The sequence below is a fragment of the Cyanistes caeruleus genome, chromosome 19, assembly GCF_971803275.1.
Source record: "Cyanistes caeruleus chromosome 19, bCyaCae1.hap1.1, whole genome shotgun sequence".
Classification (NCBI taxonomy): Eukaryota; Metazoa; Chordata; class Aves; order Passeriformes; family Paridae; genus Cyanistes; species Cyanistes caeruleus.
This window is the reverse complement of record NC_141719.1, coordinates 5,597,976-5,612,412: the sequence shown is the minus strand read 5'-3', so window position 1 is coordinate 5,612,412 and position 14,437 is coordinate 5,597,976. Positions and strand designations below refer to the sequence as shown.

Sequence of the window (14,437 nt, the reverse complement as noted above, 5' to 3'; positions counted from 1 at the left end):
GTGCATTGGATTTTCCTGGCATTCCTCTGCATCTTTGCCTCGTTACTAACTCTAAAGAAATAAATTTCTACTGTACTTAACTTTGCCTTATAAAATATAGCTGTTAGTTCCCTGTGGGGCTGCTCATTAAATACAGGATTTTCTGCTCCTGCGTTGAAAAATCTCTTGTGCTGTTCACATTTCTTACTGATCATGCTCTCCTTGCCCAGAAGCACTGCTCAATGAATGTGGAGGGGTGGCAGCCAATATATTGGTGCTATTTAGAGTGTGCTGAGGACTATAAATCCTTGCTGATCTCAGGTCATTTTACTGGGACAGGCTGGGATGTCCTTGCTGTTACTTGGGCAGTATCCCAGGTTGTGGACAGTTCTGAATTATATCCTTGCTGTAAAACTTACTTGTGGCTTTACTGGATCAGAGGGAGGCATAATTGTTTGCACTGATTTAGACCCCTGGCTTGATGTTAGTTGGATGGAGTTAGGAACTAGGCCTACTTGTGCTGGCTAGATATGCTTGGATTTATTTTTATTTTTCTCCCAGTTCTGCAATACTGCAGATCTGCCTGAAGTTTCCAACTTCTTTGTGTCACTTATCACTACATGAATTGGGCAGTGTTGCTCTCTCTGTGTGTGTGTGTGTGTGTGACCTGGGGCTGGCACAGCAGAGCCTGTCACTCACTTCAGCCTGCTCTGCTTGTGTCCTCCTCTTCTGCCCTCCACAGCATCCCCTGGGTTCCCTGGTATTGCCTTTGCTTGCATGTCCTTCCCTCCCTGTTTGGGACCTTCCTTTGAGTGTCTGGAAGTGACCATGACACTGGGGGTGTCACAGCCTATGCTGTGGGTAGCAGATACCTCAGCAGTGGTCTGGTCTTTTCATCCAGGAGGATGATGAAGATGAGGATTCTTCCTCTGGAGTGTCTGACAGTGATGTTCTCCTCCAAGATGGCTACGAGCGAGCAGAGACACGGCCTATCCTGTCAGTTCGTGAGTATCCAGTTCATACTTTCACTGGTGTGAGGCCTCTTTGCAGACAGTGTTCCAGTGGACTCACCCTTATTTCCACATGCTCTCATCCCAAAGTCCTCAGCACTTGCAAGATAAGACTCATTGAGAATTCAGTTTGCCTTCTGCAGCCTGATACAGATCTTTTCTCTCTAGGTCACTAAGATGAGAACATCTTATTTTCAAAACACCTTTAAACTAGCTTCAGCAGAGTAATTGGCCCAGTGACTGCAGCTGCGGAGTTGTACATACTGTCCTTCAAACTGCTGCTAGAGCTTCCCAAGTATCCAAGTAATGTGGCCTCAGGGCTTATTGGAGGCACTGGTTGAAACACTTCTTATTTTTTAACTTACAGAGAGACGTGGCTCAGCCAATATCTTTGAAATTACTGAGAGGGTGGAAATGGGCCAGATGGCTTCCATGTTTTTCAATAAAGGTAAGTGATGAACATTATCAGAAGTCCCTTTGAGTCCTCCTGCACGTTGTGTGTATGGCTGTTCTGTAAATTTGTATGCTTCTCAGTGTGGGTTTGCATCCTGAGTTTGTGATAATTCCACCCAAATGTGCTGTTCCTTCTCTCTGTGGACTCTATTCATCCTCCTGTGTGGGATTTCTATAAAGTATTTATGGGCCAGGTAGGCCAGAACCTGCTGTGGTGGGTATGGAACCAGCAAAACACTGCAGGTTATGGGAGCAGTTTCTTGACACAGGCAAATGTGAATGCCTTTTCTGACTGTACTTCACTTCTGAACTGCATCTGTCCTTTGTTATCTCCATTGTCTGAAGCAGTTGAGCTTGGCTATAGTGTTTTCTGGTTGCATTTTGGTTGTAGCATTTGAGAGTAAGACATTCAGGCTTCCCTGAGCCTTGTAAACAGCAATCTGAAGGAGAGAGACTTCTGATAGGAGCTTCTAGGAATTGTCTGCATCTGGGGAATCATCAAGAGTGCTGGGACATGAACTGCTGAAGAGGTCCCTACTGAGGATGTGATAGACAGCTGGCTTGTCTTTTTGCTTTTAAATATCTTTTGCATGCCAGGGAACAAACTTGTAACCCTGCTCTAATAAAACCCAACCTACTGCTGCATGTGATAGAAATGCAAACCATCGTGATGAGGATTCTGAAACCTGCAAAAAAGGCTAATGAAATACTGTGCAGAGCCAGATCATCGTCAGACACCATGGCTGTGCAGTTTTGAGCCTGTCAGGCCCTGTTTTTTTCTGGAAAGTGATGTTTTCCCTTGTTTGCTGGCTACCTAGCAAAGAGGTGATGGAAGGCTAGGTTTTTTCCACTGCATTACATCAGTGTTATGCCAGTGAAAAGCTGTTGCCTCTGAAGGACAGCTGGGCTTAAGAAATGAATATTCTTTGAACTTTATATTTTGATTTTAAAGATAATTGGAAAAAAAAACTTTATAATTTTCCTGCATGCCTCTTCTGTGATTTTATAGATTTGAATCACTTAGGATTATCAAAATAATACACCTGGGACTCGGCTGCCACGTTTTTAGTCAGAGAAGTGAAGTGTGTCAGAAACATCTTGTTCCTGGTCTTGCCTGTATCACTGAGTTGTTATGACCTTAGGCAAGTTTTCTTGCTTGTTTCCTTTGCTGTGTGTAAAATATGGTGAACACATCCCCATCTCTTGATGTTCCTCTGAGGAGTAATGTTTGAGAAGTGCTTTGAGAGCAATCATATAACAGGGTTTAGCAGTATTGCTGAGGTTTGCCTGTGGAGGGATGGGGATCACAGCAGTCAGAGTGTTCTTACAAATTTCAGGAGGCCCCTTCTTTGCATGTGCTTCACAGGGGAGCTGGAAAGAACCACCAGAAGTCAGGCAGATTCTGGGCCTCTCTGGTGCTCAGCCAGTAGAGGGTGCTGGGAATATGTGTCCTCTCTCCATCGGCACTGATTTAGCTTCCGAGCAAAGTAAAATAAACTGCTTAGTACTCTTAAATCTTAATCCCTCTTCTTAATGTTGCTTTAGCCAGTTATCTGATTTCTGTGTTAGGGATCCTCCCCAGGGTCTCCTCAGCCCATCGAAAGGGATGAATCCATCTGCAGGAAGGTGTCTGGAACAGCTGCAGGCCATGGTCTGACCCTACTTGTGACTTCCAGATGGGATGAGGTGCCCACAGCCAAGGCCCTGGGGCAGTTGTAACTCATATTCTGTTTTTCCTTTGTTTGAGCTCAGCAGTAAGCTGCATCCCTGTCACTGGTTCAGAGACACCCTCTAGCTGGCAAGTGGCTGCAGAGACAGACAGGTGAAGGACCTCCCTCTGCAGGTCCCCGTTGAGGTGCTCCCTCCCCACAGCTGCACGGAAAGGGTTTCAGCCAGGGCAGCTGCTCAGTGACCACTTAGTGCTGAGAAACTGGGCCACACTGGGGAATTCCCAGCTCCAAGCACCAGCCTGTGAGGTTTCACAGCCGGTAAATGTCTGGGTGTTTACTCATGATATACAAAATAGGGATCCAAACCCAAGGTGATGGAGGGCTTTACAGCCTACAGAGGGAAGGCTGATGAAAGCTGTGCAGTAGACCTCAAAACCCCTGATTTCTAGTGAGTTCTCTGCTCCTTTCCCTTGGCTGATTTTTATTTTCAACAATCTGACAGAAGTTGAATCTGCAGTCCTAGGAGGTAAGCTGGGGATAAATCTCAATTTCAGATTGTCTGCTTTCTTAAAGGGAGCTGACTTAGGTTTAGGCTGTGAGGAGACTGTGTGCTCTTTTGAAAGAGCTGGCGCTGAAAAACTACTTTTTTCCTTGATTTATTTATTTTATTTTTAAATGTTGGGTGCTTTCTTCTAGGACTGAGCAGTCATTTATTGCAGTAATAGATTCTAGGCACATCTATCATGCTGTTTCCTCACAGGAAGTAATTGCTTTTTTTATTCACCCCATTTTGTGCCCAGTAATGAAAGTATTGATCAGGGAGGGTCAGCAGCAGTTTATAAAATAACTGTCGCTAAAGTCTTCCTGTCTTGGAAAGGATGAGTTTGGGAAAGGAGTGTCACCTGTGCTTCTTGCAGACAGAGATGTCTGCATTGGAATGAGGGTGCTGCTGTGGTCATGTCAGCTTTATTTTGTGTGTGGGGAGGATCTGAGTCCTGAGACCAGTCAAAGATCCCAAAACAGAATATCTGTCTGAGTCTGCGAAGTCCTGAGCTTTGTGTCCCTGCAGCTTCTGCTGTATGACAGATATTTTTTAAAACCTTCAAACCTTCTTAATGGGAAATTGGAGAAGACTGGTAGGTAGTTTGTTGCTGTCTCCAGAACAACTCAGGGACTCCCTAACTGTGAAGACATCTTTCACAGAGCAAGGGGAGAACTATATTGAATGATCTGACAATTTCTGTAGTAAGTCCATTTGTCTCCAGTAACAGAACTAGAGCACTGATTTAGTGTGCTACTGTACAGAAGCAGGGAAGTTCTCTCAGTGCTTTCCTGATATGGCCCTTTTCATGTTAAGCAGGCTCAGCATATGGAATAAGTTATTTAAACAAAGGAGAATGCCTTATAATGCTTCCTGACATCCAGAGATCCAGGGGCAATATGATGGAAGAACATGGTAAAGCTTTGGAGCACCCAAACACTGTAGGAATGAGTCCTCATTCCTGCATCGGTGTTGTCCTTGTTTGATAGCTCTCACAGCTGTGAGTGTGAGGTTGGATCAAGCTGCACTGGGATTAAGCATCAGGTGGCATCACAACTTGAAAGTATGGGCAGGTTTCTTGAGCTGTTTTCCTTCAACATCAACTTCCTAAGTTAAATAAATCTGAGGCTTTTATTCTGTAACTCATCTGACTCTGAAATAAAATGTCTTCCAATTTGTTGGTGAAGTGCTTGCAAGAAGAGAATCCTGGAGTCTCATTAAGCATTTCTTTATCCTTTTAGATTTTAGCCCTTCCCACCAGTATCTTGTTGTGACTCAGTAAGGCTGTTCTGTGCACCCAGTTAATTTGTGTAAGATTTTCTTTTATAGGTGAAGGCAGGGTAATCTTTAAATTAAAAACAATTTAAAAAAAAATCACCAAAAAAACAGAGTAAAAACAGAAAAAAATTAGTAGGGGCAGGAATAGTGTATGTGGTAGCATCAGGGTAAGTGAGATGCAGAAACAGGTTTAAAATTTTGCAGGATTGTACTTCGGCTCAAGTTGCCAGTGGTAGGGAATCTCCCAAAGCAGCTCCATTTCAGGCCATTGGAATGTGAGCTCTGCAGCACCAAATCCCAACAAATCCATATTGTGAAGGTGCTGCAGGTTTGCAGTCAGAGGATTTGGATTCAACAGAGCCTAAAAACATTCTCTCTGCATTTCACTTTGTCAGGCTATGCTCACACTGAGAGCATCACCTGGATGTTTGCCTGTGGCTGCTCAGAGCTGACAGCTTTGTCTGGCAGGTGACTTATATGAGACCTGTTGGTGTTGACTGCAGGATGGGCTTGAACTAGAGGGTTTATTTAGTGTCAGTGCCAGGTATTGAAGGAAGCAGAGTGGAGCTCTGAGGCCCCTCATGCCCCATCAGTTCCTGTTCCATGGTAAGTTCCCTGAGCTTGGGTGGAGTTTGATGCAGAAACTATGGATGCAAATGGTGATTAAGATCTTAAAAATTTTGTATATTTGAAGTGCAAAGAGCAAGAGTCTCTGTGTACTCTGCTGAATTTGGACAATATTTTCTTTTTCTGCAGTGGGTGTCAACCTCTTCTATTTCTGCATAATTATCTACCTCTATGGAGATCTGGCAATCTATGCAGCTGCAGTGCCAGTATCCCTAATGCAGGTGACCTGGTAAGTGTGCTTACTTCTGTGGGGCTGTGTGCTGCCAGGGAATGGGGCACACTTAGGGTTTGATGGGATGATAAGTCTGACTAGGATCAACTGTACTTACCAAAGTGTGGGGTGGAAAAATGACTCAAGGACAGCTCCTCTCTTGTGGGTAGGAGGTGAAGTTGTTTTGTATTCCCCGCCTGAGTGCCTGCTGCCTGCCTGCAAAGTTGCTGACCTGATTCCAGACAAGTCCTCAGGTGGAAAGTATTTCCAGCTTCAGCACCAGACGTGAGACTTGTTGCTCCATAGTTTGATTGCAGTACTCTGCAACATGTAGCCTTCTCTGTCTCTTTGGATAAGTAAGAGTGGAGGGGTGTGATGCTTACTAAGCCTAAGGCCGGTGAGTGGTGATGGTACATGGACTTATCTCTGGTCTGGGAGTGGTGCCTTTCTCAAAGAAACAGATAATAAAGGAGATTAGTTTGATCAAATCTGGGCTGGATTTGGACTTTTTATCTTGAAAATGAAAAACCTTAGCAATCCATAAAAGACCTAAGCTTACTACCTTGATGATTAAATGATGAAACTTGCAAATAATTGCAGGCAACTTAAGAATTTGCCTTTAAATCTCTGGTACTCAGTGACTTGCTGTGTTACATAGTCCAGAAAATCTAAGGCAGTGAGTGTGGTCAGGGTCAAAGAGGAGGATTGGCCTCTGCTCATTCTTCTTTCTTGAATGCAGAAGAAAGGGGAGGACATCTGCTAGGAGTTAATTACTGTCTTTTGTTTCTCCCTGCTTTCCCAGCAGTGTCACTGGCAACCATTCTTGCAGTGTTGGAGATGGCACAAAGTACAACGACACAGACAAGTGCTGGGGGCCAATTCGAAGGATTGATGCTTACAGGCTGTATCTGGTGAGCTTCTAGAATCGGGATGACCACTGTTGCAATTTAAACTCTGCTTCTAGTGCATAAGGATTTTTCGTTTTTCCTTGTAGAATTAATGTAGTTCAAGTGAGCAACAGAATATGAAAGTTTTGGTTGAGTCTGATTCTTTTGGCCAAAAACTCCCTCCCTATTCTTGGTGACATGGCTGTGTTTGAACTTGTTTGCTATCAGAACGATCCTTATGGTTTTGAGTTTGAGTTCTGTCCATCTTGGTGTGTAGTTTTATGTTGCTTAACCAGGTGAGATGTTTTTGCCAAAGGCTGGGTTTTTCTTCACTGGGCTTTTCAGTGACTGGCTAAGTAATATTCCTTGGGGATAATTGTTGTCAAGATACTGAAACTTAAACTCACTTGAATGCTTTAGAACATAAAATACCCAGAGTTGGAAGGGACTCAGAAGGATCATTGAGTCCATTCTTTATGTGAATAAAATTGTTAATACTGTAGGAGAATCTGTTACTTGAAAGATGATGGAAACAACCAGCTTAGACAACATTCAGTGCTATACACTGCCTTAGTAATAGCTTTGTCTAGTTTAGGATTGTCTATTGCATCTAGTGCTGTGCTGGGGTTCTGCTCTGAACCCAGGGTTTACCCAGAGGATGATGAACATGGCTTCTCTAGAGCCTGGGGAGTGCTGAGTGCTTGTATTTGGAGACAGATGTCGGGAGGGCAAAATGGGAGGAGGGAAGGATGCTAGTGCTGCATAGTGTGGCTTCTGTTAAGGGTCTCAGTGAGAGTTTTAAGTAAAAGGAATGAAGGTGGCTTCATGTGTGCAGAGAAATCCAGAGGTAATTTTGGAGTTAGTATATTTTGAACATGCAGTGGGTCACATCCAGTGTTACTGCAAAAGGAAGAGCTGGGCTTCAGAAATATTAGTGAATGTCAAAATCTAGTTAATTATTTAAGAGAAACATTATTGCTTTATTAAATTCTGTCTTGGTCTGTTTCTTTAAAACTTCTAGAAGATTGAAGATTTCCTTCCTGAATTTCAATAACTCTCCCTGACCCAGCAGAAGGAGCTAGTCAGAAAAGGCAGACATGCATTAATTACTGCCTGTGTCTCTCGGACATTATGTCTATAATTCATGAAGATAATTGTTGTTAGGACTTGCAAAATTAAAAAAAACTAAGACTGTGTAAGCATTAGACTTGCAGTCTGTGTACATAACTCTCAGAGGAGCTTTTCCCTCTGCTTGTCTTGTGGATTTGGAGAATAAATATCTCCAAAGGCTTTGCTAGTGGTTAATCCTTTCCTGCTCAGTCTGGGATGAACTTCAATGTTGTTCCCTGTGCCCTCTTAGATGGAGGGTGGGATTGTTTGTGGGAGAGCAGACCAGTCTGTAGTGGTGGGGATCAGTTCTCAGAATCACTATTTTCAGGATACTTCTGGGTGTCACCATTAAGTTCTGCTTTTCTTTTAAAAGTCTAATGCCTTTTATTGTGTGAGGATGGGAGTAAACTGGGACTTGTTCTGCCTCCAGGTCTTCTGGTTCCACTCCCTGCTTGACCTGTGTGATTTCATTCTCCAGAAAACAGAGAGGATGGTGATCTTTAGAGAGGGATAAGGGGTGTAATAATTTATAAAACACTCAGACCACAGTACTGACCCTGGCTTTAATTTTGGGCTGCCTCTGAAGGGGCTGTGCTGGCTAATACTTTTCATCTGCTGTCCTGGTTAATATTTTTCCCACTGTCCTGTTTGCAGTGTGGACAACTAGTGACCGGTTGAACTCTTAAACTTTCTGAGAGAAACCTGGGAATGGGAGCACAGGGCAAGGAAGTCACTTGACTCCAAGCAAAAAATTTAGTAGTAAACCATTGTAATTATCTTTACACATTTTGTCCAAGCTTCTTGTGTATAGAAGTAGAGTTTTGAACATGCCAGAAAAGCTGAAACCTGCCTGTCTGTAGGGGAAAATGCAACATGAAAGTGAGGAGGGGAGAGATGCATCAGGAGCACAGCTTCTCTTGATCCCAGGGGATCATACCCATAGAGAACTATTCTGTTTTCTTAACTTTCTCTTTTGAACTCCTGCCTGATGGAATAATTCAGGTTCCACGTTTCAGTGGACAAACAAGGTCTCTTTTTCCAAACAAGTTCCCCTGTGGCAAGGGGACAGATGGACACTGTGATCCCAAAAGAAAGCAGCTGAGTTTTTAGATCAGCCCTTTTGTCCTAGATGCCTGCCTCTAGTTTTCCTCCCTTATCTTAGTACCGTATTTAGGTTTAAGTGACTTTTAGGAGGAAGATGTGTGGATGTAACTGAAACTTCTTGCCCATTCCAGTGAAGCAGTTCTTTGGAAGTAGTGTTATATTTCATACTCTGAGCATGACCCTACAGAAAACCTATTTTGGAGGAGAATAATCTATTTGAAGTTTTCTGGACAAATGGTGCCAATGGGAGCTGCTTTGTGCTGAGTCCCACCAATCTGCCAAAGACCCATGCTGCCTTCCTCCTGTCAATTTTTTCTCTCCCAACACCACATTTTCTTTTTAACAAAAAACCATTTCAAACATTGATTCTTCAAGCTGGGGATGGAGAGAAGAATAATGATTGACATAAAAATCCTTTTTCATGCCTTATTGTCTAAAAAGGCTTCTGGAAGCTGTGTCTGCTCTGATTACTGTGAATGGAAGCTGAAAACTATGTACATAATGAGAATATTTAGACAGATTAAATTCTTCTCTTGAGACTTGCTTGTCTGTGCAGCATCTTTATTGCTGCTCCAAGATTTCACACCTAAGCATGTCTGCAGAGTCTTCAGAGACTGCTAGGCCCCTATTAACCTTTGTCTGAACAAATGGTTGTCTCACTTCTTGTTTATAAATTGCTTTGGAAAATAAAAACTTTAAAAACAAATAAGTGAAGGTAAGTGCAGAAAATATGTAAATAGACTTTTTGTTCCTGTCCCATCACCTGCTGCTAATATTTGCCTCCTTTTTGGGACCATAAAAGACCTGGGAGGTTTGAAGGGTGAACCTTGCTGTGCTGTTCCACTCCTGTGAAGGCAAGACCCTGCAGGACAAATTTTCTTCCAAGCAAGGCTTGTGCTGGGCAGCCCAGTGACCTTGTTTAAGGCAAGCAGTGATCACAGTTAAAGCAGATCGATGGCTTTCTATCTTTGCTTCAGACCCATTGCCACCCTGCCATGTCCTCAACAGCTGGAGTGACTCCCAAGTCCCTTGGCTGTCTCTGGCATTGCTGAGGACAGGGTCACGTTCTCTCAATGCTGAATTCACACTTCAGTGCAGCTGCTTTATCATGCTCTCTGTATGTTCCACTGGGCTATGCTGGGGAGGTCGTGAGGAAGGGGTAGCAGATTTAAGTTTGAGATCTTTCATCATAACATTTTCTTGTCTTTCTGTCCAAGTCATTAGGGAATGTGATATGATAGTCCCTGTTTCTAGAAAGCAGATACTGAGATAAAAAAAGAGATTAAATCCTGGGGATCAGCAGCCATTCAGAGTGTCTGATGCAAACTGTGTTCATGGCCTGGCAAACAACGCTTCTGTTCTGAACCACGGCAACCATTGGGACTAAAACCTCTACCCTGTTCTCAGCCCTCCTCTTCTGGCAATCTGGGACATGGTGTCTTCCCATGATGGAAAGGAAATGGCTTAAATTCTCAAGGGGAGCTGTGTGCCTTTCAGAAGAGGCCCTGGCACAGGTACTCCTGGTAGCCTGGCTCGGTAGCGCGTCAAAGCCACCAGGTGCATCTGTTCTGTCTGAGTCTCCGTTGGTTTTTTTAGCTGATTGAGGAAAGGACGCGGCATCCGCTTGTGCTGGTTCACAGATGCTGCAGTATCACAGGCAGCCCAGCGGGTGCAGGCCGGGCGAGCATGGGAGCGCAGATGGTTTAATGGAGATTATCCCAGTTGGAAACGTGCTTGTGCAGTGAATAAAATGAGCGGGCTCACAGGTGCTTACTGTCCCTCTTCAGGAGGGGACAATGTCACCCCGGCCTGACACTGATCAGTGACCAGAGCAGGGCTGGGCTGCAGCTGTGCGAGGCTGTGCAGGGGGGTGAGGGGGTGGTCTGAGGACACACAGACTATTGTATGTGTTGTATTTATTGTATTGTATGTATTGCTCAGTAATGGCAAAGGCAAAGGCTGAACTGGTAAGTGTTGATGTGGATCCTGTCAGCCTTGGCTCGGTGCTGCCTTCCTGTTCAGCTCCGGCTGCAGGCTGGAGTGCTGGGCTTCGTGTGCCTGCTCTGTGTGCTCTGCTTCCCTCTGTGGCATTTCTCCTTCCTGGCTCTGCCTGTGCCCTGCTCTGGGTAAAGGTATGTCAGATTTTTATTGTTGAAATAGATCTTTCCAAATGCATTTACCTGCACTGGGGCAGTTTTATCAGCTTGTTTGGTACATGATGCTACATTGTTGCCTCCCAGTCCATTGTTGGCTTCTGTAGATTTCTTTTTTTTGGTTGGTTGGTTTTTTGTTTTATATTTTGCCTCTCAGCAATGATATGAGAGGAGCCCTCATGGCAGTACTTGAACATCCATGTTTGATCTAAGCTGTCCGTTGCCAACTGGGAGCTGGAGCAGTGCTGCAAGCAGAGTGCTTCTTCCAAGGGCACCCAGGTTTTTACCACCTTTCCCTTTGCAGCAAGTGCTTTTCCTCTGCCCTCTCTTCCTTAGCTGTGCTCTGCAGCAACATTCAGTAACAAATGGGTCACAGCTGCTGTCTCCTGGATATTTATTCTTAGAGGTCTCAATGTCTAGAGACCTTGAAAACCTGTGGTGGGGAAGGAAGCTGCCTCAGTGGCAGGAGCTGGACCAGGGAGGGCTGATTTCACAACACATCAATCAAAAAGGTTTGGAGTGCTTGTCCTGGGCTCCCAGAGTGAGGCAGTAAAAAAGAAGGAAAGCTGATAGAAGTTTATCTTGGTGGTGTGAAGTCATCATCTTGTTTAAATAAATTGCTTAAACTGTAGCATTGTTGTGTTCTAGGTTACTTCAGCTTGCATTAAGGATACAGCAGGACTGGGGCACTATTAGCTTTTCACCCTGCATGTCCTATAAGAAGTTATTCATGGTAAGATCTTCTTGCCAAAAATAATCTTACATTATATTCCTTACCACAAATGCTTTGATGTGGTTTACTATGATACTGATGTAGAAATAGAAAAAAATGTACAAAAAATGCAGCTGCTACTTCTGTGCATAAAGGCAGTTCTGAAAGCCTTCAAAATAAGAAAAAGCTTTTTAAGAGTCCAGAATATTGTACCATTTCTGTGTGTGTAGGTCACCTGAGTTTTGAAGCATCGCTGTGACACAAGATGATAGCACTGCATTAAATATCAATATCAGTAGGCCAAATTGTTATAGATGCCCCTCAAATACAGCTTTGCTTGGCTAAAAGCCCTGTTTCAGACTGGAATCTTCTCATGCCTCTTGTCTACTCAGCCACCAAAATGTAAGGTCAGTTAAGTTGTTGCTTCAGTCTGAAGTGGCTGAAGAGGGATAAGAGCCAAGTTCTGCTAAAATAAATGGTGTCTGGGTGTGTGATGGGAAAGCAAGTCTCAACTCTTTTTATTGTGCAACTAATAGGTTGAAATTGGCACACAGCCTTGTCAATATGGCATAAATCCTGCCTCCTTCATCCTGGTCCATTCTTCCGTGGGCTCATCAATAAATCCTTTCAATTGCTTGCTCATCATATGCCTGTGACAGATAAACTGGCTCTACTGGAGGTTGCCACATTCCTTGTGTTTCTTAATGCAAAGGGATCTTCAGATAATAACTGGCTTTGTGAAAAAGAGGTTCCTCCCGAGCTGTCATGAGGAGAGGCAGATGAGTGTGTAGTGTTGTGGATGTGAAATATAAACTTGTTGTACCAGTGACCTCAGAGCTGGATGGGTGCAGCTTCTGATGGGTGATTTTTATTGCTTCCTTGTAACTGATGGCATTTTGAGTGAAAGGAACAGCAGCCAGAAGGCAAACACTGGGTGAGAGACTCAGCCTTTGGGACCAGACTGAAGCAACTGCAAGACCACGCTTTGAAGCAACTAACATTAATGGATTAGCTTGTCTCTTTTCACTGGAAAATCAATATTGCAGGGGGCTGGAATGTGTTTTCTGTACAGAGCTGTCTGTTTACTTCACAATGAGAAGTGGGTTTTTCCTAAGTAGAGCTTGGGTTGCACTTGCCGCTTGGACGCTGAGCTTTTCCAAAGGATCAATCCTGCCCCTCTGGCACCTCCAGCAGGCTGGCAAGGGCTGTCTGGAAGTGAAGGGTGCTGTGGTGCTGCTTGAATACGTGGCCAGGTGTGCTGCAGGTGCTACCAGCCCTTCAGAGAAGCAAGGTGCAAGAGATACAGAGATAAAATCGGCAGAGGCCATCAGTGAGCTCAGACACTCTTGGCTTTCCCAAGGAAGAATATCCTCCACACTTTAGTGCTTGATTTGACTTCAGTGCTGTTGGATGGTGGTCATGAAGCTTGGAAGCAAACCAGCTAAACAAACTAGGTGAAGCACTGGGTTTAGATAGATCTCTGTTTGCTTTTCTGCACATTCTGCAGTTGGGAGCTCATCAGAAGTGATACTGGGCTGAAACCACAGCCCTGCTGCATAGCAAGGCTGGGAGACCACACTGCTGCTTTCCCTGAATAAAGCTGTCCTTTGGAGTCAATTCACTTGGGCAGCAAGGCACCAAAACTGACACTGTTCTCTCCTGATAGTGGAGACCACTCTCTCCTGAATAGGGCAGGTGTCAGAACTAATACATGTGATCACCCGCTCCCTACACCAAGTGGTAAAGGTTTAAAAAGGGCTTTTAAAAATGCCTTTCTTTGATTAGGCTGTTCCAACAGAGCCACAAATCTTAGGTTTTCAGAACATTTACAGAAAATAAGTAATAAATACATTTCCCCTGTGCAGTGTTACTTTTTGTAGTGATTGTGACAGCATCCTAGGAGCCAGAGTTGGAGAAGATCTGTTAAGTCAGCTAAACAATCCCCTGAGAAATGCAATATAAGCCTTTTTCTTAACAGCATATTTTCCAGTATTCTGTTCGGTGCTTTAGCACCAGCTTTGTTTTTAAACAGAGATCTGACCTTGCTGCCTGATTCACATCGGTGTTTTCATTGAGCAAGACAGCAGTCTTGATCTCTCATCCCCTGAAATTACCATTAATTCCTTACTATACAGGTAGAAAGTACCAGGGCTGCAGAACTGTTCAGTTCTGCTGCTATGAACATTATCAGAAACTGTGGAGGAGAGATCTGGACAGACCCATCTATCTTTTTACTCCTAAATAAGTCTGCAACTTAACACCATCCTAAATTGCACTGTATGTCTGAGTGAGATCACTGACGCTCTTGTCCAAAAATGTGGATTTTTGGACTACATCAGCAAATCCCATACGTAGCTCATGCTTCTGTAAGCAGGTCTATAAATACAAATAATACAGCTGGGATTTATCTTGTAAGTTGAAGTCGGTATAATGCTCTGGGGCAGAGCTGATCTCCCGGGCCTGTTGCACCTGTTTGGTTTGCACTGTGTAGGGAAGAAGGCTGGAAGTAAACAGACACCCCACTAGCCCCGGGCAACAAGGCTTTATCTCTTCTTTTGTGCTAAGTAGTTTCAAAGTGAGGGACTTCCCTTCAGGCAACTCCTGCATGACACAGTTCAAAGGATGATGCTGCCCCTGAAGCTACATCCTCCAGGCAGCTGGAGAACCCTGTGAAACTCAACTGAGAAGTTTGTAGGGGGAAA

General features: G+C 44.1%; 1 protein-coding gene across 14 annotated transcripts in view; it reads left to right on the top strand.

Annotated features, from left to right (window-relative positions):
• SLC38A12 (solute carrier family 38 member 12) overlaps nucleotides 1–14,437 on the top strand; it is a 59,577-nt gene that overhangs the window by 21,301 nt on the left and 23,839 nt on the right. For 8 of the 14 annotated variants that reach the window (XM_086857748.1, XM_086857745.1, XM_086857747.1 and 5 more), the window contains 4 exons: nucleotides 881–983; nucleotides 1,357–1,437; nucleotides 5,688–5,787; nucleotides 6,572–6,680. In XM_086857748.1, the coding sequence (XP_086713874.1) occupies nucleotides 881–983; nucleotides 1,357–1,437; nucleotides 5,688–5,787; nucleotides 6,572–6,680 (393 nt within the window). The remainder of the gene's footprint in view (nucleotides 1–880; nucleotides 984–1,356; nucleotides 1,438–5,687; nucleotides 5,788–6,571; nucleotides 6,681–14,437) is intronic. The other 6 variants (XM_086857757.1, XM_086857753.1, XM_086857755.1 and 3 more) reach the window with 1 other exon arrangement.